The sequence below is a fragment of the Lepeophtheirus salmonis genome, chromosome 1, assembly GCF_016086655.4.
Source record: "Lepeophtheirus salmonis chromosome 1, UVic_Lsal_1.4, whole genome shotgun sequence".
Taxonomy (NCBI): domain Eukaryota; kingdom Metazoa; phylum Arthropoda; class Copepoda; order Siphonostomatoida; family Caligidae; genus Lepeophtheirus; species Lepeophtheirus salmonis.
In genome coordinates, this window is record NC_052131.2 from 34,584,831 (window position 1) to 34,611,280 (window position 26,450).

Consider the following 26,450-nt stretch of genomic DNA (forward strand, 5'->3'; position numbering starts at 1 on the left):
TTTCAAATAAACTCAGCAGCCTTTTTACAAAATAGTTCGTATAAATATCATTTATACATTTCATTGAAAACTTACGTCACTAATCTTCATTTTCTATCCCTCCCAATCAATGTCAGGGTTAGTTCGCAGTTAGCAATGGACGTACACTTACTCAAAAAAAAAGGTTCAAAGAGCATCATTTTCTTTCCTTGCTGAAATTAAACAATAGAACCTACTGTTTCGTAGTAGTAATTTCACTTTCCATTTTTATGTAAAAAGTAATGTTATTATATCAATGACTATCAACATCCAATGAAGGACAGATTCTAGATAGTAAATACATCCTGAATGATATTTAAACATTAATAAACTACCTTATGGTTGCAAGTGTCAGTGGATACGAAATGAAAAATTAAATATTAGAGGATATTATTGTGTATCCTTGAGACCGTGGAAGAGGGACATTTTAGGATTACAAAACTAGTAAACAAGACAAACAATGATTTTACAACACTTGTTTTATATGTTTTTGCATTAAACATAAAACGTATATTATTAACATTCATTTCCTTGACTACTACATAAATGACGCACATAGAGTCAAATTGCATAATATGTGCTAGGGACACGACCTTACTTCTTCCATCCAATATGTATGTATATAGATTTGAGGTATTTTTCGGAATCTTTCTTAAGTAAACATATAGTATTATTACTCTGTCTGTACATATGCTCCATCTTATGCCTCTTTATTAGGACTGCGTCCAACTTGTTCAAATTGCAGGAAAAAGCTGTTACAAAATGCTACTTTCAATGTTCATTAAAGTCAGACTATAGAGACACCAAAGATGAGGAGAAAATGCATAACATATTATAAATACACGTTCTCCATACGTTTCTGACCTTCGAACTAATAGGTTATAATATGTAAAAATAATGACATTTAGTCAAAATTGCATAAAATATCATTATTTATACTACATATACTATAAACAAGAGTTTCTATGCCTATGTGTAGTTTGCAAACTCCAATTTGCATCATAAAATGGTGCTGTATACATGGAGTTATGTGTGTACTTCTTCAATCATCATAACTGTGAACTAGATGGGCAATGGAGAGCTGCATACAGGAGAAAGGGACGGAGGAAGGATGCCCCAGTACATACGTACCTCCTAAGAGGATCCTCCTCTAGAAATGACGTCACATTGATGACGTTTTCAAAAACATATGAAGAGAGACGGATCTGCAGTAGGGCTACTTTAACAAGAAGAAGGGTTCTTTTACTCTGATTATTTAAAGAATCATTGGTCTGGTTTCACTATTAGAGTATGATACATAGTTTATTCATCATAAATCCCTCAGGGTAAGTCCCTTGGACTCCTCCATTACCATCTCATTCTTTTAAATGATAATATTTTCAGGGATATATTTATGGAGAAGCATTGGCAATCTGTTGTTTCCCGATCCGTATGTGATTATTTTTTTGATGCACAGAATAAAGCATCTTCGGATCAGGACATTCCTCCAGTCATAGCGACCCCTCATCATTACCTCATTCATATTTCTCGCTCCAATGTCTTTTTTGTGGCGGCTTGCATGTCTGAAGTGCCGCCTCTATTCGTGGTCGAATTTCTACATCGAGTGGTTGATACGCTAGGGGATTATTTTAGTGGGGATTCTTCTGAGAGCGTCATTAAGGAAAACTATGTCTTAGTCTATGAATTATTAGATGAAATGTTGGACAATGGATTTCCTTTAGCCACTGAGTCGAATATACTCAAAGAACTCATTAAACCCCCTAATATTCTTAGAACAGTTGTCAACACAGTCACTGGAAAGTCAAAGTAAGGATGTGTTTAGTTATTGTATGAGTTTATTCTGAATCCTTTTTAGCATGAGCGAAACCTTGCCCACTGGACAGCTCTCTAATGTTCCTTGGAGACGCTCCAGCGTTAAATATACAAATAATGAAGCGTATTTTGATGTCATTGAAGAAGTCGATGCAATTATTGATAAATCAGGAGCAACAGTTTCAGCCGAGATTCACGGATATGTATATAATTACATCTTATAATTATATTTTTTCCATAAATTGTTACATATTGTTGGCTCTAGATCGACTGTGTTGTCAAACTGAGTGGTATGCCGGATTTAACCATGTCATTTATGAATCCAAGAATGTTTGACGATACTTCGTTTCACCCATGTGTCCGCTACAAAAGATGGGATGTAAGTCTCTTATCATAAATTAAAATTCATATTTTATTTATATCTATGTAAATGATTTGATATTTTGAATAGTCTGAGAAGATTCTATCCTTTATTCCACCGGATGGTAATTTTCGATTAATGTCATATTTGGTTGGGTCCCAATCCGTTGTTGCCATTCCTATTTATGTTCGCCATCAGTTAAACTTTTCTTCTGCTGGACATGGCAAACTAGATATCACAGTTGGGCCTAAACAAACCATGGGAAGAAATGTGAGTTACTTACCCTTAAGTAGATAATATTCTTATTGATTTTATATTATTAATTTAACAGTTAGAGAGTGTCAAAATTGAGATACCTATGCCCAAATCCGTTCTTAATTGCTCTCTAATTGCCACACAAGGGAAATATGCATTTGATCCTGTAAGCCATGCGCTGACTTGGGATATAGGCAAGATTGATTCAGCCAAGTTACCAAATATTCGTGGAACGGTAAATAAATATCCCTATACGAATAGTGTACTACATGACAATTTTTTTTTCTTTAATAGGTATCATTGCAAACGGGTGCAATGTCACCAGATTGTAATCCAACAATGAACGTATCTTTTACCATCAATCAAATGGCTGTATCAGGTTTAAAAGTGAGTAGATTGGATCTCTATGGGGAGAAATATAAGCCCTTCAAAGGTGTCAAGTATATAACTAAGGCAGGCCGCTTCCAAGTTAGGATGTAAACAATTGTATCCTTTTTGTATTGTTTAACCAAGACATTTCTTCTGCACTGTTATATATCACATAAAGAGACTCCCTTTTAAAATTTATACATCTTGACAAACTCTGTTGACTTTTGAAGAAAAAAAAAGATGTTATCCAATGACCAATGAAAAGTTTATGGATTTGTTGTTATACTCATTAGAATTGCATACTTTAATTGTTTTTTATATTATTCTTGTGTTTTTCTATTGATGAAATTTTATTATCATTATTAATAAATTTGCGTCATTTTTATGTATGTTAATTACCTTGTTTCGTGTAGATCGTGTCTATCAAATACTTGTGAAGAATTGCTATTAGAGTTTGATCATTAATTTGATTTGCGTAATACATTTTCAATCATTTCTTAGTACTATATGGATACATAAGAGTTTATAACGAAACCCATTATTTTTTAAGACGTTCTTAAACAATTCAAGATCATTAACTAAATGATAATTATGTCGGGGAAAAAAAATAATTCTCATTAAGTTAAGGTATGACAGCGTATGACAATTAAGGCCTTTTTATTGAGGTAAGGATGTCACTGAATATTCAAAGAAACCCATATCAAAAAGTTAGGCATAAAAATTTATAACTTTCATTCATTTCATATTCGCAATACAATATGGATCCAACAATGTATATGTTGCACAGCTAAGGTAATTTTGATAGATAATTGAAATTATTAGGGCCAGAAAATTGCAAATTAGAGTCGCCATGTATTGATTTTGAAGATAATGTTTAATCTTCCCCGACAAATTAATATCTTTTATTTTAGGATACATTTTATATACTTAGTTGAATATTGATACAATTGGTATCTATACTATTGGTACAATAGTTCTTATGAATATGATGTATTGAAGCCGCTAAATTGCACGTTACAAGGTGGAGATGGTTATATTTGTCAATTTATTTCCTTCAAAAAAGTAGAATATTGTTACTTACTTATATACTTATTCGTACACGATTGTTAAATTACTAGGGAGCAACTGTACTCATTCGACACTTAATGTTATAGCATAAAAATATATAATTTGTATTTGAGCTAGTTTCAAAAGTGGTTCGTTACTTGAAGACTTTTAATTTGTTTAATTATAACCTTCAACGATGTTTGTCGTCGTTAATTAATGATTAATGACCCTATTTTCTATCTTTTTTTTGAGGTTATTTTTTAAAAAATATTATTGAGCATCACCCCCATATCGATGATAGAATAAAAGATTGTTTATTTTAAATAATAGCAATGTCTTCAATATTTATTATATTTGTATTCATATTTTACATGCTTGCATATTGGAGTGAGATAAAATTCACATTACTAGCAATAAGTATTAGAACTTAAGTTGATTAATATTAAAAATCTCAAACTTAGAGGAAACTAAATTAAGCCTCCAACCAATAGTAGTAGTTCAACAAGTCAGCAAAAAAACATTTTCAAAGCAATAAAATGACAAAATTATTAGAGCCAAGAGTTATCTTGAATGTTTTTGAACGAAACAAGATTCTTAAAAGTCTGATCAACTTTGAGACAACTCTGATGCCTAAGCAACTTAATTATAAGTACAAAAAAAATTGTACGATCATTTTTATAAAAAAAAGATAAAACTGGAACTCTAACCCTATTATTCAAATCAACTTTATAGTCAATTTAGGGGTATTATTGACATTTCTGTTGATCAGCGGTACTCAACTTGTGGGTCGTCACCCCAAATAAGGTCGCCTAATGCCTTTTAAAAAGTTGTTGTATGATACCAAATGCCCTTGTGTAGTACCTCTTTTCGTTTTATTATAAATATTCTCCAATTATAGTAGTTATTTAAACTAAAATTTATTCAATAAAATTTCAGATTGCCCATGATGAATTGAGAAATAAGTATTAGGAAAATAAAAGTGATGCGTTTTTTTAAGTATGGAATTACTTTCACAGTTGAAAAATGATAATGAGTCATTTCCAAAGAAATTATGTCAGCCGAATCGATATAGCCCAACGAAACGAAACGCCATTTGGACAATAAACATCCTAACTTTTTGGTCAAGGATGTCCAGTATTATAAAAACAAAGCTGATGCTGTAAAAAAACAAAACAAAAAAACAGGCTTGATTTTGGCGGTAAGTACCAACAGCAAAATATGGTAGTCATTAAAGCTTCATATTTGGTGGCTACCAAAGCCAAGAAACCTCACATCATAGCTGAAGAGTTGTTGCTGCCAAGAAAAATAAGACATTGTTCAAGTTATGATAAGAATGGGATATTTTAACAAATTCAATTGAATTGAAGGCAGATGTTGTCAAAAGGTTTTAGTTATTACAATTTACGACTTTGTTTTGTTGAACATATTTTGATAAATTTTTTGATCTATAATACGAAAGGGTGACTCGGCATTGCTCGGGCGACCGTTAGGGTGTTCTTACAGGCATTATAATTAAGGAAGCAGATATACTCTTGATTATAATATAGCGCCTGTATATTATATGACATGTATTATTATGAATTTAAAAAAAAAGTGTTATAAACTTCAAATAACATACCAACATATATGCATGCAAATATATGTCTAGATGATAAGTCCATCTTTTAATTTTTAAAATTGGAAAAAATTGTTCTGTACTAACTTTGCAAAAAACTGTTTTGTCTAAGTTTGAAAAGGAAAGAAAAGGTATTTATGGACATTGTAAACAGAAGCAAACAGCTTCCAATATTTTTTTCTTACTTACAAAACAAAAAAAGTTACGTTTAATGTCGTCATTAAAAAAGAAAAAAAAAGAATAATCTCCTCAAAAAAAAAAAAAAACTTAAAAAAAAACCCTCATGTATGTAAATTTTGCAAAAATTATGCTATAATATGTTCAGAAAATTAAAAATTATGTTTTAGAATATTAGGGTTTGTAATTTTATGTCCAAAATACCTTGTTTTGTGGCTTTCTTCATAAAAATTTACGTTTGATGAAAAAACGAGAAAAAAATTGAAAAAACATTTAGAAAATAAAAGATATTTCCGTTAAACTTCAATTTTTTTCGTCAAATATATAAGCAAACAAATTTCTACAAATTTTATTTTATCTAGGAATCCAATATTCTATTGAAAATCTATTTTTTTTTAACCTGATAAAGAAATAAAACTGCAATTTCCACAGATTTAATTTTCTACCAATAACTTTTTGGATGTTAAATAAACTTAGAGAATATCATTATTTATATAGTTGTTTATTGAGACGCCAGTCACATAGAGGATTTATAACTCAACCCTCTTTCTAGTCTCATTGAGCTCCATTTTTTTGTTTTGGGTATATAATAATGTATATGACACCCTAACAAAAAAATGGGTACTTCCGTCCTAGCTTAACCATGTTCAAAAGAGGTACCCATGCAAAGTTTTACCCTCCTCGGTCCAAAGATGTGGGAACCCATAAAGGACACACAACAAACTCTATTGTATATATACATATTAATAAAGCCAGGTTTATCTGGATGAATGTAGGATAGTTTAAAGATGAAATTTATTAACGAACGTGTGTACGCTCAGCGCTTCATATTAAAAAATAAAATGATAAAAGGGAAAGGCTAAGCATTTTTTAGCGAGGGTATTTTTTTGTTGGCAACTTGAATCATTATTTTATTTATTATTGAGGAGAGACCATTTAATTATTGAGTAATTGCGTTTGAGTGTGCTCATAAAAAATGAAGTAAGGATTGGGGAGTCATCTTCTCTATTAATAAAGCAAATCGATATTATTAAAGCAAAGTGTCCCTGTTCGTAGATGGCTAATAACTCCAGCCATTGCCGAATACTACCGAAAGTACTATATAAAAAGGAATTGCTTTTATTTTAATAAATCCTTAATGAGTGCGATATGATAAAAATAACTTTGACGAAGGAAAATAAGGCTGAAAAGATAATGAATATATAAAAGATAAATTCACTTTAGTACTTTTTGTATTGGTCTAATGAGCATACATGAGAAAATGAGAGACGTGCAGTTTTATTTAGTAGAAGCAAAAGTTCATTTATCAAAGGCAGAAAAAATATCTAAATCTCGACTAAACATCTTCCGAAGGTCATCTCGACTCTGTTTAGCAGCAAAGGATTATTGTAAAGCAGGTATCTTGTACTATAAAGGTGGAAGCATGGATGAGTCTCGAAAAGTATTTTTACTTGCTTGTGAATGCTACAAAGGAAAAAAGGCTTGGTACTCTGCTGCTAAAACTTTAGAACAAGCTATGATCATAACCATGCAGCAAGTAAGGAGATCTACTAATTATAGTACACAGTTAATTTGTCTTATCTGAGAAATAAGACGTAGTTATAAATATGTATTTTATTTTTTAATTGATATATATTTGTTTTAATATCTGTAGAACTTATTATTAAAAGTGTATATACTATCGCAAATTATTCGACTCATACATTTGAACCTTTTCTAAAAGAGATCATTCTATAATAAAATGGAACATTCTTTTACTTTTTTTGTACCAAAAAAGATCATTTGAAAAAAATAAACGGGCCCTGTATTTTATTTCCTAAAAAAATCAAATTTAAAAATGGAAAATAAATAAAGGGCCCCGCATATTTATATTTACCCCAAGCTCCACAAACGCTAAAACCAACGTTGACTCTACTAAAACTAATTCAGCACTTACATAAAAAGTACACTATTATTTAATTTGATATAGATCCAGGGTCAGTTTTACCATTGAGACTAATTAATAATTTTTTTATATATGGAGGGGAAATTTATATCTTTTCTGATGAAATTTGAAAAGATACAAAATTTGTCACTTTTGACAAAAAGTATAAAAATTATGCTTATGTTACCAAAAATACAACATTAAGGTTTTCCAAAAATATGTAGGTCTTTATGTATATATATTGTTGGTTTTTTTGAGAAGTCAATCACTTTTTGATTTATAATTCAACACCCTATCTAGTCTCCTTGAGCTGTAAAAACAGGTTTTGTGTTTTGGATATAGCAAAAGCCCCCTTATATGACCCCCCTCCCCAAAAAAAATAAGCACCCCCGTTTTAGCCTAAACAGGTTCGATAGAGGCAGCCATACAAAATTTCAGCATCCTAGGTTCCACAGTGTAGGCACGCATAAAGGACACACACAAACTCTATTTTATATATATAAAGTCATTCAAAAAATATGTCTTATAGGCATATAATATGTGGTTCTAGAACACTTTGCCAAAATCTTACTGCCAAATGGACACTTTGCCGAATGTATACTTCGTCCAATAACCGCTTTGCCGAGCGGACACTTTGACGAAATAAATAATAAATATATTTGATGATGATTCTCATTCATATTACACCAATTTAAATAGATAAAACAAAGAAAATAGTAAACATTTTCTTTCATAAGGTGTGTATTTAACATAATAAATGTTACTTTCACCTCTTTAGCATATTCCAACTCAAGGATAAGTTCTATAAAAAAACTTATTCATGATTCTAAAATATCAAAGAAATAATATTGATTGATCATGATTCATGCCATATCTTCGAATAATTTTTCTAAAGAATTTAAAAATTACACACGTACATAAGATATAAAGTTAGTGACACATTTACAGAAAATATGGCAATAGATTTGCGAAAACGAAAAAGTCAAATCAAGGGTATACAGGGTGTCCCACAGTTAGAGTCTCATAAAAAAAATTAGATTATCCACAGACTATTTTGTCTTGTATTTGAATAAGTTTTGATACTTTTTTTATAGGTTTAATATTATCGTACAATTGACCAAACATTTTTTCAATGTGATTGGCCTTGTTCTGAACAAATTGACAGATATTTTCTCATAACGTCAACATTGTTGATGCCGGCGATTTTGTGGACCTAAAAAACCAAGTTTTATTTCAATAAAATCCGTTTTTCAATAAAGTTTATCAAAATAATGACCAATTGTATTTCAAAATAGGAGCAACAAATTAAACATTATTTTGCCAATGCCGATTCCGAAAAAAAAAAACACCCGACCTCGAGGTTGTGCCCGGTTCAGGTCCAGCGATTCTATCAGTCTTGGTTCTTTCATTTCAACGGTTTCGGTATCAGTCTCTGTTCCAGTCTTCGGTTTCTGTTTCTTTTTTATACAGACTCAGTTTGGTAAGAGGCACAAGGGGCGTCGCTTAAAAATTCGGGCCCAGGAAAGGATATTAGATATGAACATGGTCACAGTTACCTTATACGCAGAGTACTTAGTGCCCCAAGTTTCAGCAGGGGCTCCGAATACTATGGCTGCTAAGACACTAGTTTTCAAAATGGGGACTTGAGGGGAAGATAGAGAGGAGGGGGGACGCAGGAAGATGGAAAATTGAGGATTCCTTTTAGTCTACACATACATAGTACACATATTTCGTATGAAGGGGGAATCAGCTAAAAATGTATTAATGTAGGGGACCTTGACATACAAAAGTTTGGGAAACCCTGGCTTAAGAAATATTATGGCTATCATATAATAGGTCCCCTACAAGGTTAGTAGGGGACCTAGATTCCTAATCTACTCTACCCCTTTCCTCTTTTATTTAAACCGTCTGGTCTCTAAAACCACTTTCCCAGATTAGAAGAACCCCTTAGCTATATGGAACTCAGATACAATCATATTACCCTGGCTATTTTAAAAGAATATTTGGAGAATTCTTCAAATGCACAAAAAAAAAAAAAAAAAACAACTCAGAAAATTGACTTACTGATGAAAACTAATTTATTTCTTTTGAAATATATTGTATTTATTTATATATTCTATGTAAGGACAAAAAGACCGATAAGAATATATTGTGGTCTTGGTGTCCACCTCGGTTCGACTTAGTCGGTTTTGGTTCTAGCGATTCAAGAACCGGAACCGCTTGAATCTCTAGAAACGTAACACTGATAAGGGCACAACCATAGTAGACATGACTTGGATTTAATTCAAAATCCGTGTTTATCATTGGTATCAAGTAGTATTCAGTGCAGTTGTAAAGTTTTTATTTATTCTTAAAGGCATTTGACGTCGTTTCATCAAGATTTATTGGAAATTTGTCCATTTTATGTAGTAAAACATCAAGAAAGGACACGCTCCATTGATCCGACAATGACGTAACCCCCCCCATTCCGGACCTAGACATCTCCTCGATCCTTTCCCCTTCCATAATTGTGAATGAATGGGAATTGCTCTTTCTGTTTAGTTAAAAAAAAATATTTTTTTAATAACTTTCCTGGCCAATATCTATATTTTCATCGTCTAATGACTTCAATTTGATTTCATTTTCAGTATTCTATCGTATGAAATTACCAATTATGACTTTTCATTTGTGTAAAATGAATTAACATTTCATTAACTTTAATATACCTTGCAACCTTTTCTACCGCTATAGAAATGGAAAAAGGCTCAAAATCAGTTGGTAGTGATAGTTAAACAATTCTTTCCAACCCAACTGCTCACTCAACATAATAACATCTAATTCGAATTCAACCAATCAACGTTCAGAACAAAAATAAAGTAATGATATATGGCCAGATAACTTGATAAATCAAAAGCTGATAATAGAGTACAGTGTAAATTTCTATCCCCATGTTATGTAACAAACCTTTTAGCGCTATCTTTGATAAATTTTCATGGAATATATTTTTCTGATACAGGCACAAGATATTGAGAATAATTATAATTAGTCATTATTAATTTAGTGTTAATAATCATAAATTTTTTGATATAATATTCAAATATATGTATATTTACTGAACTAACTTAATTGACCGGTATTTTCAATTAAAATAATCATTTCGTTCTAGGGAAAGCACTCAAATTTGGAAATATAATCCTATACAACAAAATAAAGGACTTGGAGGCCCACATTTATTATTAATTGTAATCAAGATAAATTAATAAATAATTCATTTTTCAAATGCTGAAATATTTTATCAATTTATCATTACTTTGATTTTCATCTATATAGTTCTTTCCTGTCGAAATATGTCTCTGAATCGGAGTTATACAATTAAAACTTGATTTAAAAAAAGACATTAAAGCCCAAACCTCTAATGGTTGGAAGTTTTAATGGTCTTTTTTGTGTTCTACGGCTTAAATACTAATAATAAATGTAGGTTTGAGCCTGAGTGCCAAAATACTGTTGTATGGTGTAATGAATTATTTCATGAAATTTTATAAAAACCTAAAATTCAAATTCGTTTGTTTTTGTTCTTTTTTTTAGAACAATTTTGAGACCCTTGTGGATCTATCATGGAAGACAGCAGCTCTATACGACATGGCAAGACAACCAGACCAAGCTGCACTCATTCTTGCACGCTCAGGTTCTGTTCTGCGATGCAAATATCCTGATCAATACATAGCAATGATGTATAAAGCTGCAGAGATTGTTGCTGTGGAAAGTCGATTTGTTCAAGCAGCAACATATTTGAAGAGAATAGCTTCATCTCATCTAAACGATAATAATGTAAAAAGAGCAGTTCCTGTTCTGCATCAAATCATCGATTTTTATGCGGTATGGGTTGGAATATTTTAAATTTAAAGTATTACATTAGTCAACGAATTTTTACTCTTGGATTGAAATTGTGTTCATGTTTGCTTTTACCTCGAAAAACATGAAAATGATCTTTATAGCCCAAAATATCTAGTTTTGTGGGCTACAGAGAGCAAAATTTCATTTACTGGTTATCAATAAATCCAAGTAGCTAAATAAAAATACAAAAATATTGTTTCAAGCAACAAATATTAAATAATTTTTTTGAAGTTATCTTTTTTTATAATGAAGTTTTTATGTCTTCACTTAACCCGAAAATATCAAATATTTTTGCAAAAAAATTTCAATAATCCATTGTTTAAAAAAAAAAAAACAACGCATCAACAGCTGTTCACAAAAAGTTAAATTTTTTGAAAAAAAATTTACGTTTATTTTTGCGTAAATTTTTTTCATTGTGAGAAAAAAAAATTCTAGTAAAAAAGCAAAAATTTTTTTTTTTTTTTTTTTGGGGGTAAGATACAGCCCCTGCTTCTAAAGAAAAGGGTCATTAAATGTCATAAATTAATTTTTCTATCTTTTTTTTTTCTACTTACTAGACATTCTCTCCGATTGAGAAAAGATTTAGAAATAAATTATAATTAGAAAATTTTTTAAATATGAAATATGTACCTACAAACTATATTTTATTTATACCTTACAAGACGAAAAATTAAACCGAATCATGTAGATACTGTTAAAAAAATTAAAAAAACAACAACACTATCTATGCTACAACACCGAAATTTTGAGTTATAAAGGTAATTTTCAGATTATTCGGAGTATAAACAATCAGGAACACACCATCTAATCTAATCAATCTAAAGGCAAGAAAAGTTTGAAATTTTGTTTACTAGTGATATCAGTTATCTTAAGGCATTCACTAGAATAAGTGAATAATAATGATTCTAGAAGCCTAATTCTAAGAACAAAAATTTTTCATGGCATTCATTTGTATATTTCCAAGAATTAAATATTTACTTATGATTAATTATCTGTTAATATTTCTAAAACTATTGATCTCCTTTAAAGAAACTAAAAAAAATGTCAAAATATTTTTCATTTCAATATTCATATTTCAAAGATAAAAAAAAGAAAATAAACTTTTCTATAAACTAAATCAAGTCAAGGAGTGCCATCTTGAGAGTAACCCACTTAATGAAATTGCAAAAAACTTATCGATGTCAATATTAAATTATTGTTATAAATTAATCAACACTTTCTTAACTTAATAATACCAATTAAACTTTACTGTTAAGTGTTTTTTTTATATTAAAAAATTTAGCAAACGGATGAATACACAAACCTATGGCTAACTATTGTCAAGTTAACACTTCTAATGTTAATTATAGATGATTATGAGAAAGTTAATTCATTATTACACGAATATAGTATTGTAAAAGGGATTAATCTAGAGGAATACGAGATCCTCTCCTTAGTTTCCGAGGCTTTCAACACACCTGATGATTGTGAAAAGGTAAGAAATTCTATATCAAATACGAAATAGTTTAAAAATGATATGTTTCTTTAATTTATTTAAGGTGAATCAAGGGTTGAAAGCTTTAGAATCAGACGTTTTTGTGCACACACAAGAATCAAAGGTTTTAGTAAACAAACTCAAATCTCTTGCAGTGAGTTGCCGACTAAACAACGAGTATACAGAAGACGAAGATTCGTCTTCCATAAATACAAATACTGATATAAGTGTATCATATTCGCTGAGTCAGCCAGATACAGTTATTAAAAAGGAAATAAAGGCTTATGGAGATGATACAGGGATTGTAACTAATTTAATACATCCAAGTATGAACCCAAATGTATTTTCAAATGATAAATTGCATTTCAAAGACAAAAAAAATAATTTAATACCAAAATTTCGTACGTCTAAATCAACCACAAGTTGAGTATAAAAATATTATTGAGATGTTGACGTAACAATTTAAAAAAAATTTTAGAATAAAAAATATATCGGTTCTAGAAAAACTGTGATAAGTTAACACAAAAAAATCTTGAACAAAAATCAAGAAAAATGTCTAATTTATTTATTTTACATCATATACCTACTTCATAGAAATATTTCAGTCAATTATGGATCTTGTATTCAAATGTCTGGGAGGGTTTGAGATACCCAAGAATGTAAGATATAGTTTAAAGCCTTCATTTGATTTATGACTTATTTTGGACCCAATATGACGTTACAAACATAATCAATCATTTTTATTTTTATTTTAAGTGCAATTTACGGTGCATTCAAAGGATTAATAGTGGACATTAACTATGTCCACTGTATTTATGTCATATTTTATTAAGAACGTAGCTATAATTTGTTGATTGAAATCGACGATAATTCGTCGAAGAATACAAAAGTAATCCAGACGCAATTTTAAAGAAAATCTTTCCTTATCTACAATCAATAGATAAGTTTTTTCATAATTGTTCTTGTATTGACGAACCCTTAAATTCTAGCTTTCATTTACGTAAAATTGATATTCATGTATCTTGTCCCTTTACTATATAATTAATCTCAAATAATGGACTCCTTGACAATGCATTTAAAAAATCTAGACTTGAATGGATGAATTCATTATAAATATAAAACCATAATTTCACTTCATATCAAATTTTTGGAACAGAAACAGTATCACAAAAATTATCAAGTAGAAAATGATTTGCAGTAATTAGTAATGATTATCGTGATGGCACAAATACGTCAAATTGAATTTTAATTATGGATAATAGAGTGTAGCTATGAGTGACATATGATTTCATAATGAAAACAGAAATAAATTGACATATATTTGACTATCTCTTTTAAAATGATCATAAAGTAATATTATATTTTTATCAACAGAATGAATTACTCCAAAACTTATTTCGTTAAAACGACATAATCAGCCAAGTCCTTGTGCTTCTCATTATCAAATATACTCGGATTTTCTTCTGGAATAATAACCATCGACACTATTTTGGCATCCGGAGCATACTTTTTCAAATGTTCGACTAATCCTAGGTTCTTTTGAATATGAAAATGTCCTGTCAAATGAATAACTTTTTTGTTTTGTTTGAATTGTTCGCAGATACTGTGAGCCATAGTAGCATCCCATAGATTTTGAGCCTCTGTAATAAATAAAGAAATTGATCAAGTATTGTTAGAATAAGATTAGTAAAAAAAATTGTTTTTACATACCGAGCATACCCATCATTGAATTAGAATCCATGGTTTCCCTTCCAACTACACCCATCATCTCTTTAAATACTTCACTATAAGCTTCACTAGGAGGTGCGTATGTAAGAGGGGAAGGTAGAAAAGTCTTTCCAGAATCACTACAAAGTTCTAAGCCGGACCTTCCTAATCTACGAACAATAGATACGTACCTTCGTGGACAATTAGCTCCCAAAACATTCAACTTTTTATCCTTACAATGACGAATTAAACCCATGTAATCAGTATAATTTTCTGGAGGATTAGAGTCTCTTAGGAAGATATCTTCATCGATTAGATTCGACAAATATTCATGTATAACAGGCTGAGAGGACCTATCCCAAAATTCAAGTGATAGTGTCAATTCAGGACAAGACACTTTTTCAAGTATTCGTTGTTGAAGAGACAGTCGTTGGGGATCCATGTGATTTTCTCCGATTAAAAAAACATCCCATGCCTTGATTTGAGGAAGCTCTTCATTAATAAAATGAAGGATTCGTTTACCATTGGAACCTCGGAATATGTTCATTATGATAAATATTATTCGTGCTTCACTTTGGATATATATCCGTCGTATCCCAGAGATATTAAATTGTCATAGGCAACTCTGTAGCGAGTTGGTAGGAAATAGAAATTAACAAATTGTGCAGGAGGCCACACAAACCATTCAGCGATGTACAGTTTAACTCCTTTTTCAGATATATGAGACCAAAATGAATCCAACTTTTTCCTTTCAATCAGTCCAGCCACAGACAAACAAGTCAGAATTAGAATAGGACTAAAAATGATCTGATCTATGATTACTTTTTTGAAAATAATAATGCCTTTTCTACTAGGTAGAATTTTATCCAAATATATGTACCAATAATGACATAAAATACCGGATGTAAGACCAAAGGATGAGGCCATTAAGAGGGTTCGACTTGCATTGTATCTGTAACAGTGATTTAATTATAAAATAATATAATATTATTACTTAAAATAAGTAATAACTATTAAACTTTGACAACAAACTTACTTTTTATTTGAAGACTCCAATTTCTGTTGGCAAATATCTCCTATTGCAGATAATCCAGTCGAAATAAAAACGTTTGTGAGAAGAAGATATCGATGGGAAAATATATTTCTAAAAAAATTCATAGCCTGGACATGAATTCAGAATTAATAATGATTACTATCATATGTGATATGAGAACTTTCAGCGCCACCATGTACACCCAGTTATTTTTGTAGTAAATAAATAAAAAATGTAATTTTTTTATGTAACGTAACCTCGACTCTATATATGACAACTTACATAAGTTTTTATAATATTTTTACCAGAACTATTACGAATTTTAATCTGTGAAAAGGCAAAGCTAATTAAGATAAAAAAAACTATTTAAAAAATATATATATATTTTGTTCTATCACAATGGAAAAATATCTTATTAGTTATTACCTTTCTCGACCGTTGCATTAATAGCATATATAAATAAGAAAAGATTTCTTGTTCAATGTTCTTTCATTATGTATTTATTAAAATAAGTATTCAATTGTATAATTGAAAAATAATAAGACAAGATAATTCTACAAATGAACAATAAAGTATTACGTTTTTCATTAAATAGATTTTACGCAGAAAAATTCCACATGGGATCATATGAATCATGATTCATGATATTAATATGACGTCACAAAATTTTCGTCCAATAATTTTATTATAGATATACTTGTATAAATACCAAACATACCATATAATAATCGATCATGAATCCTAGTAAGATTTCTCATATTATTGTAACATGTAGTGAATATTAGTTATATTATATTATATATATTTTTTTTAAAGATTGTAAATGCTGGTTGAATGACCACTGTAAATATTTTATATTGAATGACTATCTACGCTTATTTTGACTGAAGTGCAAAATAATTTACTCATATTAGTAAAGAGTAGATTGAAATTTTATCTCCTCGCATCTTACCCGTTTCAAAAAATAACTTTTTTTTTAAGATAGAAAGTTTAACCATTCAACAATTTTCCTTTTAATGACATAGATTATGTATTATCACTGATATCACTGTGGATGCCCTGATAATTTATCAGGGCATCCACAGGGCAGGAGATTTTTTATCTAGACTACAAAAAATTATTTTTCTTTCAGAAAAAAATTTAAATTTATAAAGCCTCGCAAATTTTTACATTCAATTTAAAATGGCCATTGGATCATATTTGGGCTCTTCTAAAAAAAAATAATTCAAAAAAGTTTTTGTCTCTTCTAAAAATCCACCACAAAATAAAATCCTGCGAACGCCCTTGATGATATATTTTTAATTTAACCTAATTAGAAAATGAAACACATACGATATTATGTACACTAGTTCTCAAAATAAAATTGAGCCAATTAACAAATCCATCAATATATTGGTAATAAATTGACAGTTGAATAATTTTTATAGAAACAGTTTTCCATTTCTTAATTGGTATAAAGGTGGCTGTTTGCTTCAGAAACATTTTTTTTTACATAGATATAGAAGAATTTTGATGCAATTTGAGTGGAAAAAGTGGTGAGTAGATGATTTATTACTGCATGACGACTTCTAAAACTATAAATCTTGATTTGCTCTCGTTCATTTCTAAAAATTGGAATGGATACATATTTTCAAATAACTGTACGCAATATGGGTTTTATTATAAAAATTGGGTTAAATTAAAATATATCAAATATATCATGTCATTGGAACGAAAATTGTTTAATGGTTAAACTTTCTATAAAAAGAAATTGAATTATTTTTTTGAATGGGTAAGATATGAGCTGTTAAAGTTTCAATTTACTACATTTACTTTGTTAATATGCAAAAATTATTTTGCAATGCCACCAAGCACAAGAAAGAGAGCCTTCCTACTTACATTTCAGGTCGAGTACTAGGTTGCGTGGTAAGTTTAATAAAGATTAATATTTTTCTTTTTCTTCCTTTTATATGATTAAATTGTTGTCATCAGCAGCAGCTACTTACTGCACTTAGCTGGCAGCTGCTATCCTATTCAGTGAGCTGGTTTCTTCTTCGATATATTCCAAATCCTTCTTTTTTTGTTAATTACTAAACTTATTATTTCACTCATGTCTTCCTCAAATACATTGGTAAATAGACTCGTCATACTATTTGATATTGTTCTTTTTCCATTTCCCCTTAAAAACCACTTATATTTATAGAAAAAGAAAAAGGGTAACCACAAAATCTATAACCGGCCTGATGTGTTGCCCTCAGGGATGTTGGACGCATATATGGACACGGAGACCCCCGAAACCACAACCAAGTCAAGTTTAAAACCAGTTTCTACCAAGAATAAAAACAAGAAGAAGCTAGAACAACGCAAAATGGCGGAAGAGGAGGCCGCTAAAGAAAAGGAAAAGGTTCAACCTGAAGAAGTTGTTATTTTAGATTCATGGGAGGATTATGACCCTGACGTGGAGCCTGAGGTTCATTTGCCTCCTCCCTCGAAACCCACACCAGCAAAAGAAGCAACACAAAGTAATTCTTCTTCTACCAAAAGCAGCGCTCCACAAAAAGTGTCAACTTCGAATCCAAAGCCGTCTGTGGATTTAGAGGCCAAGAAGGCTCAAGAAGCTCTACAGCGGTTAAACGAAACTATTTTTAAAATGTCCTCATTATTCATTGAAAAGAATCCTGCACCTAATGTAATTAAGTACTTTTTTAATGTGCATTTGGGTATTTAATTAGTAATAGAATGATTGTCGTTCATTTACCATGGTCCTAAATGACTATTTGAAAAGAATAAATAAACAATTGTGTACAATTTATATTACTTTTCAGGCTGCAAATAAGGTCAACACTGAAATACTTCATGAAAACCCCACAGAGAATATGTCAAAACCAACGAGTAACAGCAATGTACCAAGCAAAGAAGCTCCAAAAAATGAAAAAACTAAGGAATTTAAGAAGGAAAAAAAACAATTAGCGGACAATGATCCTTCTTCGAATAAAGATCAAAATAAAAATAAAGAGGATATAAAAGCGGAAAGAGAGGCAAAAAAAGCGGCTAAAGCTGCCCGCCGAGCCGCTTCTAAAGGAGATGCCCCTCAACTTGTTGTACAGCCTGAAAAGAAGCCACCACAACTTGATGAACCAGCGAATGGAGCTAAAAAAACTAATGCTGAATTGAAAGCTGAAAGAAGAGCGAAACAGGAGGCTCAGAGAGCGGCTAAAGCTGCTGTTGCTTTGACTGCTGCTCCCCCAATTGTGAAGACCCCTGAAACAAAGCCTAAAGCCAACCAAAATGTAACTTCTGACCATGTAGAGAAAAAAATTAAGAAAAAACCTATTACAGCTGAGATAGTCCCAATTAAAAATTGTATGAGAAAAGTTATGTTATTTTCTCATTTACCCATTTATGAAAGGAATTGTAGTTTTAAAAATAACTTGCCTTTAGTGAACGGGGAAATTCATCCAGTAATTCTGCAGTTAGGACTGCAATATTCTATGGGAACCATTTCAGGATCAAATTCTCGATGCGTTAGTTTAATGCATGCCTTAAAGAGAATAATATCCGACTATGTGACGCCTCCTCAAAAAGAACTGTCTAGAGATCTAGATGCTAGTTTAATTCCATACATTAGCTTCCTCACAAACTATCGTACACTGAGCGTGTCCATGGAAAACGCTCTTCGATATGTGAGGACAAAGATTCGTAGAATTGATCCATCTATTTCTGACGAAGAGGCTAAAAATCTATTGATTGAAGAAATAGATGATTTCATCCATGTTAATATTGTTCTTGCATCAAAACAAATTTCGATGACAGCACGCGAAAAAATCAAGGATGGAGATGTGATTCTCACATATGGACAGTTAGTTGCTTCATCACTTAGTCCCTATTCTATAAACTTAATACCCTTTTTTTTAGTTCTTCCCTTGTAAGATCCGTTTTTATTTACGCCGTTCAAAATGGTGTAAAATTTAGAGTTATCGTGGCTGACTCTCGACCAAAATTTGAAGGAAAGGAAATGGTTAGGCATTTGGTCAAGTCTGGTATTAAGTGCACGTACGTCCTCATATCTGCTGTTCCTTATATCATTCGCGAAGTATCAAAAGTTATTGTTGGTGCTTGTTCAATTTTAGCAAATGGAACTGTCAAGTATGTTTATTTTAAGTATTACAATCCTAAAACATAGTGCTAACCTATTTTTTTAAATCACAATTTACCTAGCTCTAGGGTAGGTACGTCTCAAGTAGCCCTTATAGCAAAAGCATGCAACGTTCCAGTCTTGGTTTGTTGTGAAACGTACAAATTCTCAGAGCGTGTTCAAACGGATTCTTTTGTATTTAATGAACTAGGTAAGACATAATTCTCTCTTTTTTTAAACTTCTACTTTAAGTGAGAAATATTAATATAATCTCATGTTCTGTTTGTTTCTAGGTGATCCTAACGATTTGGTCCCTTCTAATCACCCACTGAAGGATTGGCAAAATATACCAAAGTTGAATTTGTTGAACCTTTGCTACGATATCACTCCAGCATGCCTCGTGGATGCCATTATATCAGAAATTTCTGTCATTCCAGGGACATCCGTCCCTGTTGTTCTACGTCTCAAAAATTCAGAGGCTAATATAAAATAATTTCACATACTGTCTCTTTTTTTTTTGTATTACAATTAAACTAAATATAATTATTTATATTAACTTATACATTGTTACATACTGTTAATTAAATTAATTCCTTCTGTATAAACTGATTATTAAATTATCTAATGAAAAGGTAGATATTCTTCTTTTTTTGTTGCCAAAAAGAAGCTTTGTAACACTAGACATTTGCTATTTATAAACTATTAATGAGAACGACATCTATTATACTTTTAAGCTCTATATTATAGTTTTATATTAATTAATAATGTTAGCGTTTGGGGAAATGAATGAAGCTGATACATTCAAAAATATTTTTTATTAAAAAAAAAAAAATACTAGGATTCACTTTGCCGTAAAACCACCGGTTTAAAATCTCATATATAATTGTTGATAAAATTAAAAAGTGCATGTATTATCAAACACAAAATTTCACATCGATTTATACGCATTCATAGCCTAATAAAACTTTGATCTCAAGTCCTATTAATTTATTATTCTACGACTTTAAACTTACCTGTCATAAATATCTTGAATGCACATTGAATGGATTGTGAAGTCATTAGGATATTATAATATAATTACAATCTTTTTGTACGTACAACTCAAGTTAAAAAAATCTTCAGTGGAAATGGAATGAAGATATTTAAAAAGAAAGTGCATAAGTAAATAGATAATGATTCATATTCTTAATTTATTCTTACAACTTCGGTATGGATGCAAGAAAACATCGATCTAAGAAATAATTTATAAATATGTGTGCACTTTAATTAGCGCATTCCAGAATAGCTTAGTTATTAAATCTAGGCTGATAATGTCTACTTAGGCAAAGATTCTTGACTGGGTACCAAATATATATTTATATATATATGAGTTGGACCCGTTTCGATTTTTCTGTTAATTTGTTCGTTACAGACAAGTTTAGGATCATTTTGTTTTAAACGACCATGTATATCAATTTTTGTTCATCACGAACAATTTTAGCAAAATCTGCATAACTGTCTGAATTCATGAAGACTGGCTGGGTAGTTAGTACTTATTACAAATAGATAGGTTTTTTTAAGAATGCAAGTAGAACGTGGGAGTGAGGTATATGGTATACCTGAATTAAGATCTTTGCTAATATCAGCTGCTTGTTTTCTTATTTTGGAGGGAGTAAATGAATTACCGCCATAAAGAGGAGAACCTTCTATATTTAAAATAGCATAAATGCAGGGAGGATCTTATAATTATTTTTAAATTCATATATATTTTTTTTATTAGGCATTTTTTAAACAATTTACACCAAAAATAGGCGATAATTCTTGTTTTAGAGGAAGATATTAACACATCGCAACTTAATAAATATTAAAAAAAGAAAAGAAACAACACACGCATCAACTGTTTTTCCTTTTCTAATCGCTATACTTAGTTATTTCTTTACATTCATCCCCTCTTACTTATAAGTTATAAACTATACAGTAATTCATGATACCCTCAGTGCCCTAGTGCACAAAAATTGATAATTTGGCCCCCTAAGATATTTATTGATTACTTGTTGTACTTTCCCGCTGTATAATACACTTAGTTATACTTTTATAGTTATAACTTATAATTTTAATCTTTAATTTCTTTGAAAATCAAGAAAAAAATGAAAGAGGAAAAAAGAAAAAATATATAATAATTAAAATAGCTGACACCATCTAGAGTCGATAACAACATCCTCAATAAAAACTTTGTCCCCATATATATTATCTATGGTGCCCAGAGCGTTACCTCACCAACACAAAAAAATACATTGAGACTATGAAAATTCCCAACAATTATCGAAACCTCGTAATAGTTTCATATTTAGGAAGAACTGATTTTGGGCCTTTTTATTTATTTTCGGAGGAAAGGCTGTGTGATAAAAATAAAATCAAGATAGTGACGTGGTGTTGTCGTTTCGACATTTGGTTTTACCTTTGGTCATGGGGTAAAATATATATTTGGAAAACAATAAAAAGGATAGCAGTAATGAACGCCGTTCAAAGATTTTTTTCGGATAGTCGTTCAATTTTTTCTGTTCAGGGCATAATATTTTATATCAAAGCTGTATTCGAAGTCCATATTATCCTAATCCTCATGCTCCTAGTCCAAGATAAGTTCATGTTCATAGTGTATCAATATTAACATATTTGGAGTTATTTAATGTACCTTGGGGCTTTAGGAATATACCCTCATTTCCCCCAAGTAAATTTTGTAAAAAGCTACTACTTCTAGGATCTTGGATTTGGGGATACTCTCAAATACAGATTAGGCTAAATAGGTAAATGGTGATGAAATGCCTTTAATCAAAGAACTGAACTTTCCTCAAAAAATAAAATCTATAAATAATAATAGAAAAAAAGAAAGATTATATGTTTGTATAAAAATAAACAGATTAACTTAATTATGGCAAGCAAACTAAATTTTAAAGGTGTTAGTTTTATTTTAAATCTATAATACTACTAGTTCAAGTGCAAAAGCAAATTTTAATTATAATGAGAAAAGTTAAAAAAATACCACACACAAAGAAATAAATTGTTAATGAAACCATTCAAAAAGTCAACAATAATATTTTGGAAAACGATAGACATTCTAAAAAGGCAAAAAAATGTAATGCAAATGTTTCAGCAATGTCTATGCAAGGCCGTTAATAGGATTTTTTGATTTTTTTTTGACAAATTTATCATATAATTTTGTTTTTTGAAAAGCTATATTTTTTGAAAAATTTAAAAAAGGATCTTTATAGAAAAGACCCATTTAAAAGTTTACCTTATAGATAATAATGAGATCCACCTCTATTGATAACCTCGTCCACAAGGCGTTAGAAACTTTGGAAGGCCTGAACGACATCGTGCAGATCCATTTTTGTCATTGTACGGGTAATGGACTTCTTCAAGGCTTCCACAGATATTTGACACATGCACTTTTTTGGCCTTTTGGCCCGGTGCACTGTTTTCTTTGAAGGTATAACTTCTTCCTTGGGCTACTCCATCCATCCAGGGAATGTAAATTTAAAGTACTAAGCCAGAACCAGTACAATGACAATACTGGGTAGCAAACTTAACAGATGAAGGCAATGGAACAGTCTTTTGCATACCTTGTCACCTCTATGGTCTCAACTCATAAGTAGAGTTGACATGTTTGTAATACAAAAACTACATTTAAAAATGAGAAAATGAAAAACGGCTTCTGGCGTTCTCTTGAGTCTTTTTTGTTCATTCTTTAATAGGGTATGGCAGTGCTAACTTCTCCCTCTGAAGTAAGAATTATCGCCTATCTTTGGTGTATTCTCTTAAAAATGCATAATAAAATAAATGTGTATGAATTTAAATACAATTACAATATTTTCCCTGAACTAATGGTATTTTAAATGTAGAAGGATATCCTCATAAGAGCTGTAATTCATTTTCTCCCCAGAAGTAATATAATAGACAGCTGATATTAATTCATTTGTACCATATGTCTAGCTCTCTTTTTATCTTAATGCAAATATCAACTCTAGTCATAAGTAGGTATAATGCAATTATTGAAATTCCATTAGCAAGCCGTTATCCTTTTTGTATCTCGCAGCCTTTCCTTCATAAATAAACAGGGAAATAAGCCTCACAATTAGTAGCTAGTTAGCTTTAATGGATTTTGGGTCATATTTATAAATCTGGCTAGTTTTGGATATTTAAAAAATTCATTTGTTTAATTTATATAATTTTTCGTTTATCGGTGTAAAAAATCGGGACAAAAAATATTTTTCTTATTATTCTCAGTTATATTCTTAGGTTTTCTTTTCAAATTGAATATACAGTCAAATCTCATCAATCAAAGCTCAGAACACTTTCAGCTATCAAGGAAAAACTGTTTAAATTTTCATGTACATACGAGTATGTGAGATAATAGAGTCTATGTTATATGTTTGACATTTTAGTTGTGTAAACTTTGATTTTTTATGATGATAGTTACTAATTGATTCATTGGTACATTAAAAAATTAAATCAGGTCAGGAGATCAAATGAAATGATAACATTAATAAATTGTTGTTAATGAAAATGGACACTGTGTTTAATAAAATATGGCATTATATTTATGAGGCAACTTGTACAAAATATATTTTAAATTGATTTTTTTCGATAAATTCGTTTGTTAATTGCCTAACAAACTTACAAAGTGTTATATATATATATCTACATGATCTTATTTATAATTAAGAACATGGATATAATTATGTAGACTCCAACTTTTTAAAAGTGTAAAAACACTTCACACTAATAATCGTATTATACTTAAACATACAATACTCATAGCTCTTAATGGCATGTGTTATCCATCATACAAGCAATAACAAAAAAGAAAACAAAAAGAAGAAGAAATGCATTAAATACTTGAAAATAGCTCACACCTCCTATAATAAGCAACTCCTATTATGAAGAAAGCCACAAGAGATCTAAGATTTTTTTTTTTTGCTTCCCTGATGAATTCAACATTTTTTTTACAAAAATATTTTCCATATTTTGCAGAAACACTTTGCAAAAGACATACATACATTGAGAGATTATAAGTAACTCTTCCCATCCTCATTGGAAAAATAATAAAAAGATCAATCAATCTTCGAATAAGAAAAAAATGGCGGTAAGAATTTGTGGTTTTTTCTTGCATGATGGGAGGAGTTTCTACCTTTTTCATGTTTTTTATTATTAATGCACAAATGGGTATTTGTACGTGAGGAAATGTTTATGGCATGTAGACAGAAAAAAAAAAATCCCCAGTGAGTAAGTAGATTCTTTAAATGAACAAGCATAGTCTTTTTGCACTTTAATTTAAAGTATATTTAGCCATTATTGTTCCTCTTAAATATATAGCGGATGTTTGAAAAGTCACGGAATGTTATTAAAATCAAAATCAAAGAAGTTTTGTAGTTTATTTATTTATTTAAACTTCAGTGTAACTGCTTGGTGTGATAGTTTTAGAAGTGAGGTCAGCTGTTTAGGTTAGATCAAATGCTCTTAATGGGAAATAGAGTTGTCTGGTATATATATAAAATAAATCCTGCAAAAACTATATATATCTATTATTTTCCCTGTTAATAACTTCGAAGGTTTTCTCATCAATTAATAAAATAACTGTGTTTTCACGATGTTTAACATTATTCTGGATGCATTTCCAGCACTAGAACGGTTTTTTTTGGCACTTGACTTAGTAAAGGTGGCTTTTGAAGCCTTAGGCACTTACCACTAGGAACTTTTTCGATTCTTAACACTGTGGACATGGCAATGGTGTTTTTCTTGGCCAACTCAGTCATTTTCATTCTTGGATTGGTTTTAAAGGCCTCTCAGGGAGCTTCTGGAGTTTTTTTTTTGTTGGTTGACCACTTTGAGGCTGTTCTTCAATGTTATTTCTAGCTTCAAGTCGTTTCCTTACCCTCTAGACCGTCTGGTTGCTGACTGAGGGTATGGTCATAACGTTTGTGTTGGTTGCGATCGGCGTAGATTAGAACAGCAACCTCCTTTCTTTTGGCTTCCATTTTCCACTTATGAGTATTTAACCTAATCTAAACAGCTGGCCTCACCTCTAAAACTATCCTAACAAAAAGTTCGAACCGGATGTAAAAAAAAGCATACGAAACCTCTTAATCTTTTATTTTAATTACATTTCAATACTTTTTGAACACTTGGTCTGTAAATAAATCCTCCTAAAAAGGGCTCAATCATTTATCAAGGTTTGTTTAATAGCACAAGTCATAAATATTATTTACATGCCGTATATATTTCTAATTGTAAGGAGTTACTTGGTATAAACTGTTCAGTTTTACTCCTAAACTTTCAAATAATACCCAACGATTAGTTCTGCATTAGCTACAGCTCTTAGAGTTTGTGGAGTATTGCCTATTCCTGAGTTATGACTTTTTTTTCTCATTTTAAATTTCCTGTATAATATTTTTCATTTTCATTAATTTTTTTCTGAACCTCAAGTATTGTCCCTATTACTAAAACCCTTTTTATTTTATGAAATATAATTTGTTTGGGGTTAATTTACGAGTTAACTGGAGTTAATTGTTTATGTATTCAGTGGGATAAATGTAAAATTATCTTAATCTTAATGACCAATTTGTCATATTACCTTATTTATGTTAAGCTTGATAAATTTAATTAGTTTACAAATGAATATATTTTTGTTAGAT

At 30.5% G+C, this 26,450-nt stretch overlaps 5 protein-coding genes across 5 annotated transcripts in view; 4 read left to right on the forward strand and 1 right to left on the reverse strand.

Moving 5' to 3' along the window:
• The first annotated feature begins 581 nt into the window (after window positions 1–581).
• cm (AP-3 complex subunit carmine) lies at window positions 582–3,200 on the forward strand. The gene is made up of 8 exons (XM_040720958.2): window positions 582–632; window positions 736–1,343; window positions 1,402–1,824; window positions 1,874–2,033; window positions 2,096–2,209; window positions 2,282–2,461; window positions 2,523–2,681; window positions 2,741–3,200. Exons 2-8 carry the CDS (start codon window positions 1,309–1,311, stop codon window positions 2,924–2,926), a joined length of 1,257 nt encoding a protein of 418 aa, XP_040576892.1. The 5' UTR covers window positions 582–632; window positions 736–1,308; the 3' UTR covers window positions 2,927–3,200.
• Window positions 3,201–6,870: 3,670 nt separating this feature from the next.
• LOC121125764 (gamma-soluble NSF attachment protein) lies at window positions 6,871–13,478 on the forward strand. Its single transcript, XM_040720966.2, has 4 exons — window positions 6,871–7,191; window positions 11,143–11,433; window positions 12,734–12,925; window positions 12,990–13,478. Exons 1-4 carry the CDS (start codon window positions 6,898–6,900, stop codon window positions 13,350–13,352), a joined length of 1,140 nt encoding a protein of 379 aa, XP_040576900.1. The 5' UTR covers window positions 6,871–6,897; the 3' UTR covers window positions 13,353–13,478.
• Window positions 12,384–15,193, reverse strand: LOC121125772 (uncharacterized). Its single transcript, XM_040720978.2, has 2 exons — window positions 14,636–15,193; window positions 12,384–14,565 (listed from the first exon to the last, which is right to left on the reverse strand). The coding sequence occupies exons 1-2, from the start codon at window positions 15,177–15,179 to the stop codon at window positions 14,318–14,320; spliced, it is 792 nt and encodes a 263-aa protein (XP_040576912.2). The 5' UTR covers window positions 15,180–15,193; the 3' UTR covers window positions 12,384–14,317.
• A 2,419-nt stretch (window positions 15,194–17,612) lies between these two features.
• eIF2Bdelta (eukaryotic translation initiation factor 2B subunit delta) lies at window positions 17,613–20,384 on the forward strand. Its single transcript, XM_040721001.2, has 6 exons — window positions 17,613–17,775; window positions 17,848–18,333; window positions 18,470–19,503; window positions 19,560–19,790; window positions 19,863–19,990; window positions 20,073–20,384. The coding sequence occupies exons 1-6, from the start codon at window positions 17,755–17,757 to the stop codon at window positions 20,270–20,272; spliced, it is 2,100 nt and encodes a 699-aa protein (XP_040576935.1). The 5' UTR covers window positions 17,613–17,754; the 3' UTR covers window positions 20,273–20,384.
• A 4,380-nt stretch (window positions 20,385–24,764) lies between these two features.
• Window positions 24,765–26,450, forward strand: part of LOC121125790 (myophilin) — a 31,890-nt gene continuing 30,204 nt past the window's right edge. The window contains exon 1 of the mRNA XM_040721013.2: window positions 24,765–24,901. Coding sequence (XP_040576947.1) covers window positions 24,896–24,901 — 6 coding nt within the window. The 5' untranslated portion in view covers window positions 24,765–24,895. The remainder of the gene's footprint in view (window positions 24,902–26,450) is intronic.

What these genes read in the sequence shown, in the direction of transcription:
- cm (XM_040720958.2), top strand. Translation starts at nt 1,309, where the DNA reads ATGATACATAGTTTATTCATCATAAATCCCTCAGG. An exon ending in ACAGTCACTGGAAAGTCAAA is followed by an intron (nt 1,825 to 1,873) that starts GTAAGGATGTGT and finishes AATCCTTTTTAG; the next exon opens with CATGAGCGAAACCTTGCCCA. An exon ending in TACCAAATATTCGTGGAACG is followed by an intron (nt 2,682 to 2,740) that starts GTAAATAAATAT and finishes TTTCTTTAATAG; the next exon opens with GTATCATTGCAAACGGGTGC.
- LOC121125772 (XM_040720978.2), bottom strand. Translation starts at nt 15,179, where the DNA reads ATGAACATATTCCGAGGTTCCAATGGTAAACGAATCCTTCATTTTATT. An exon ending in TTCAATGATGGGTATGCTCG is followed by an intron (nt 14,566 to 14,635) that starts GTATGTAAAAAC and finishes TATTTATTACAG; the next exon opens with AGGCTCAAAATCTATGGGAT.
- eIF2Bdelta (XM_040721001.2), top strand. Translation starts at nt 17,755, where the DNA reads ATGTCTTCCTCAAATACATTG. An exon ending in TGTCTTCCTCAAATACATTG is followed by an intron (nt 17,776 to 17,847) that starts GTAAATAGACTC and finishes TTATATTTATAG; the next exon opens with AAAAAGAAAAAGGGTAACCA. An exon ending in AAAAGAATCCTGCACCTAAT is followed by an intron (nt 18,334 to 18,469) that starts GTAATTAAGTAC and finishes ATTACTTTTCAG; the next exon opens with GCTGCAAATAAGGTCAACAC.
- LOC121125764 (XM_040720966.2), top strand. Translation starts at nt 6,898, where the DNA reads ATGAGCATACATGAGAAAATGAGAGACGTGCAGTTTTATTTAGTAGAA. An exon ending in TGATCATAACCATGCAGCAA is followed by an intron (nt 7,192 to 11,142) that starts GTAAGGAGATCT and finishes TCTTTTTTTTAG; the next exon opens with AACAATTTTGAGACCCTTGT. An exon ending in CACCTGATGATTGTGAAAAG is followed by an intron (nt 12,926 to 12,989) that starts GTAAGAAATTCT and finishes AATTTATTTAAG; the next exon opens with GTGAATCAAGGGTTGAAAGC.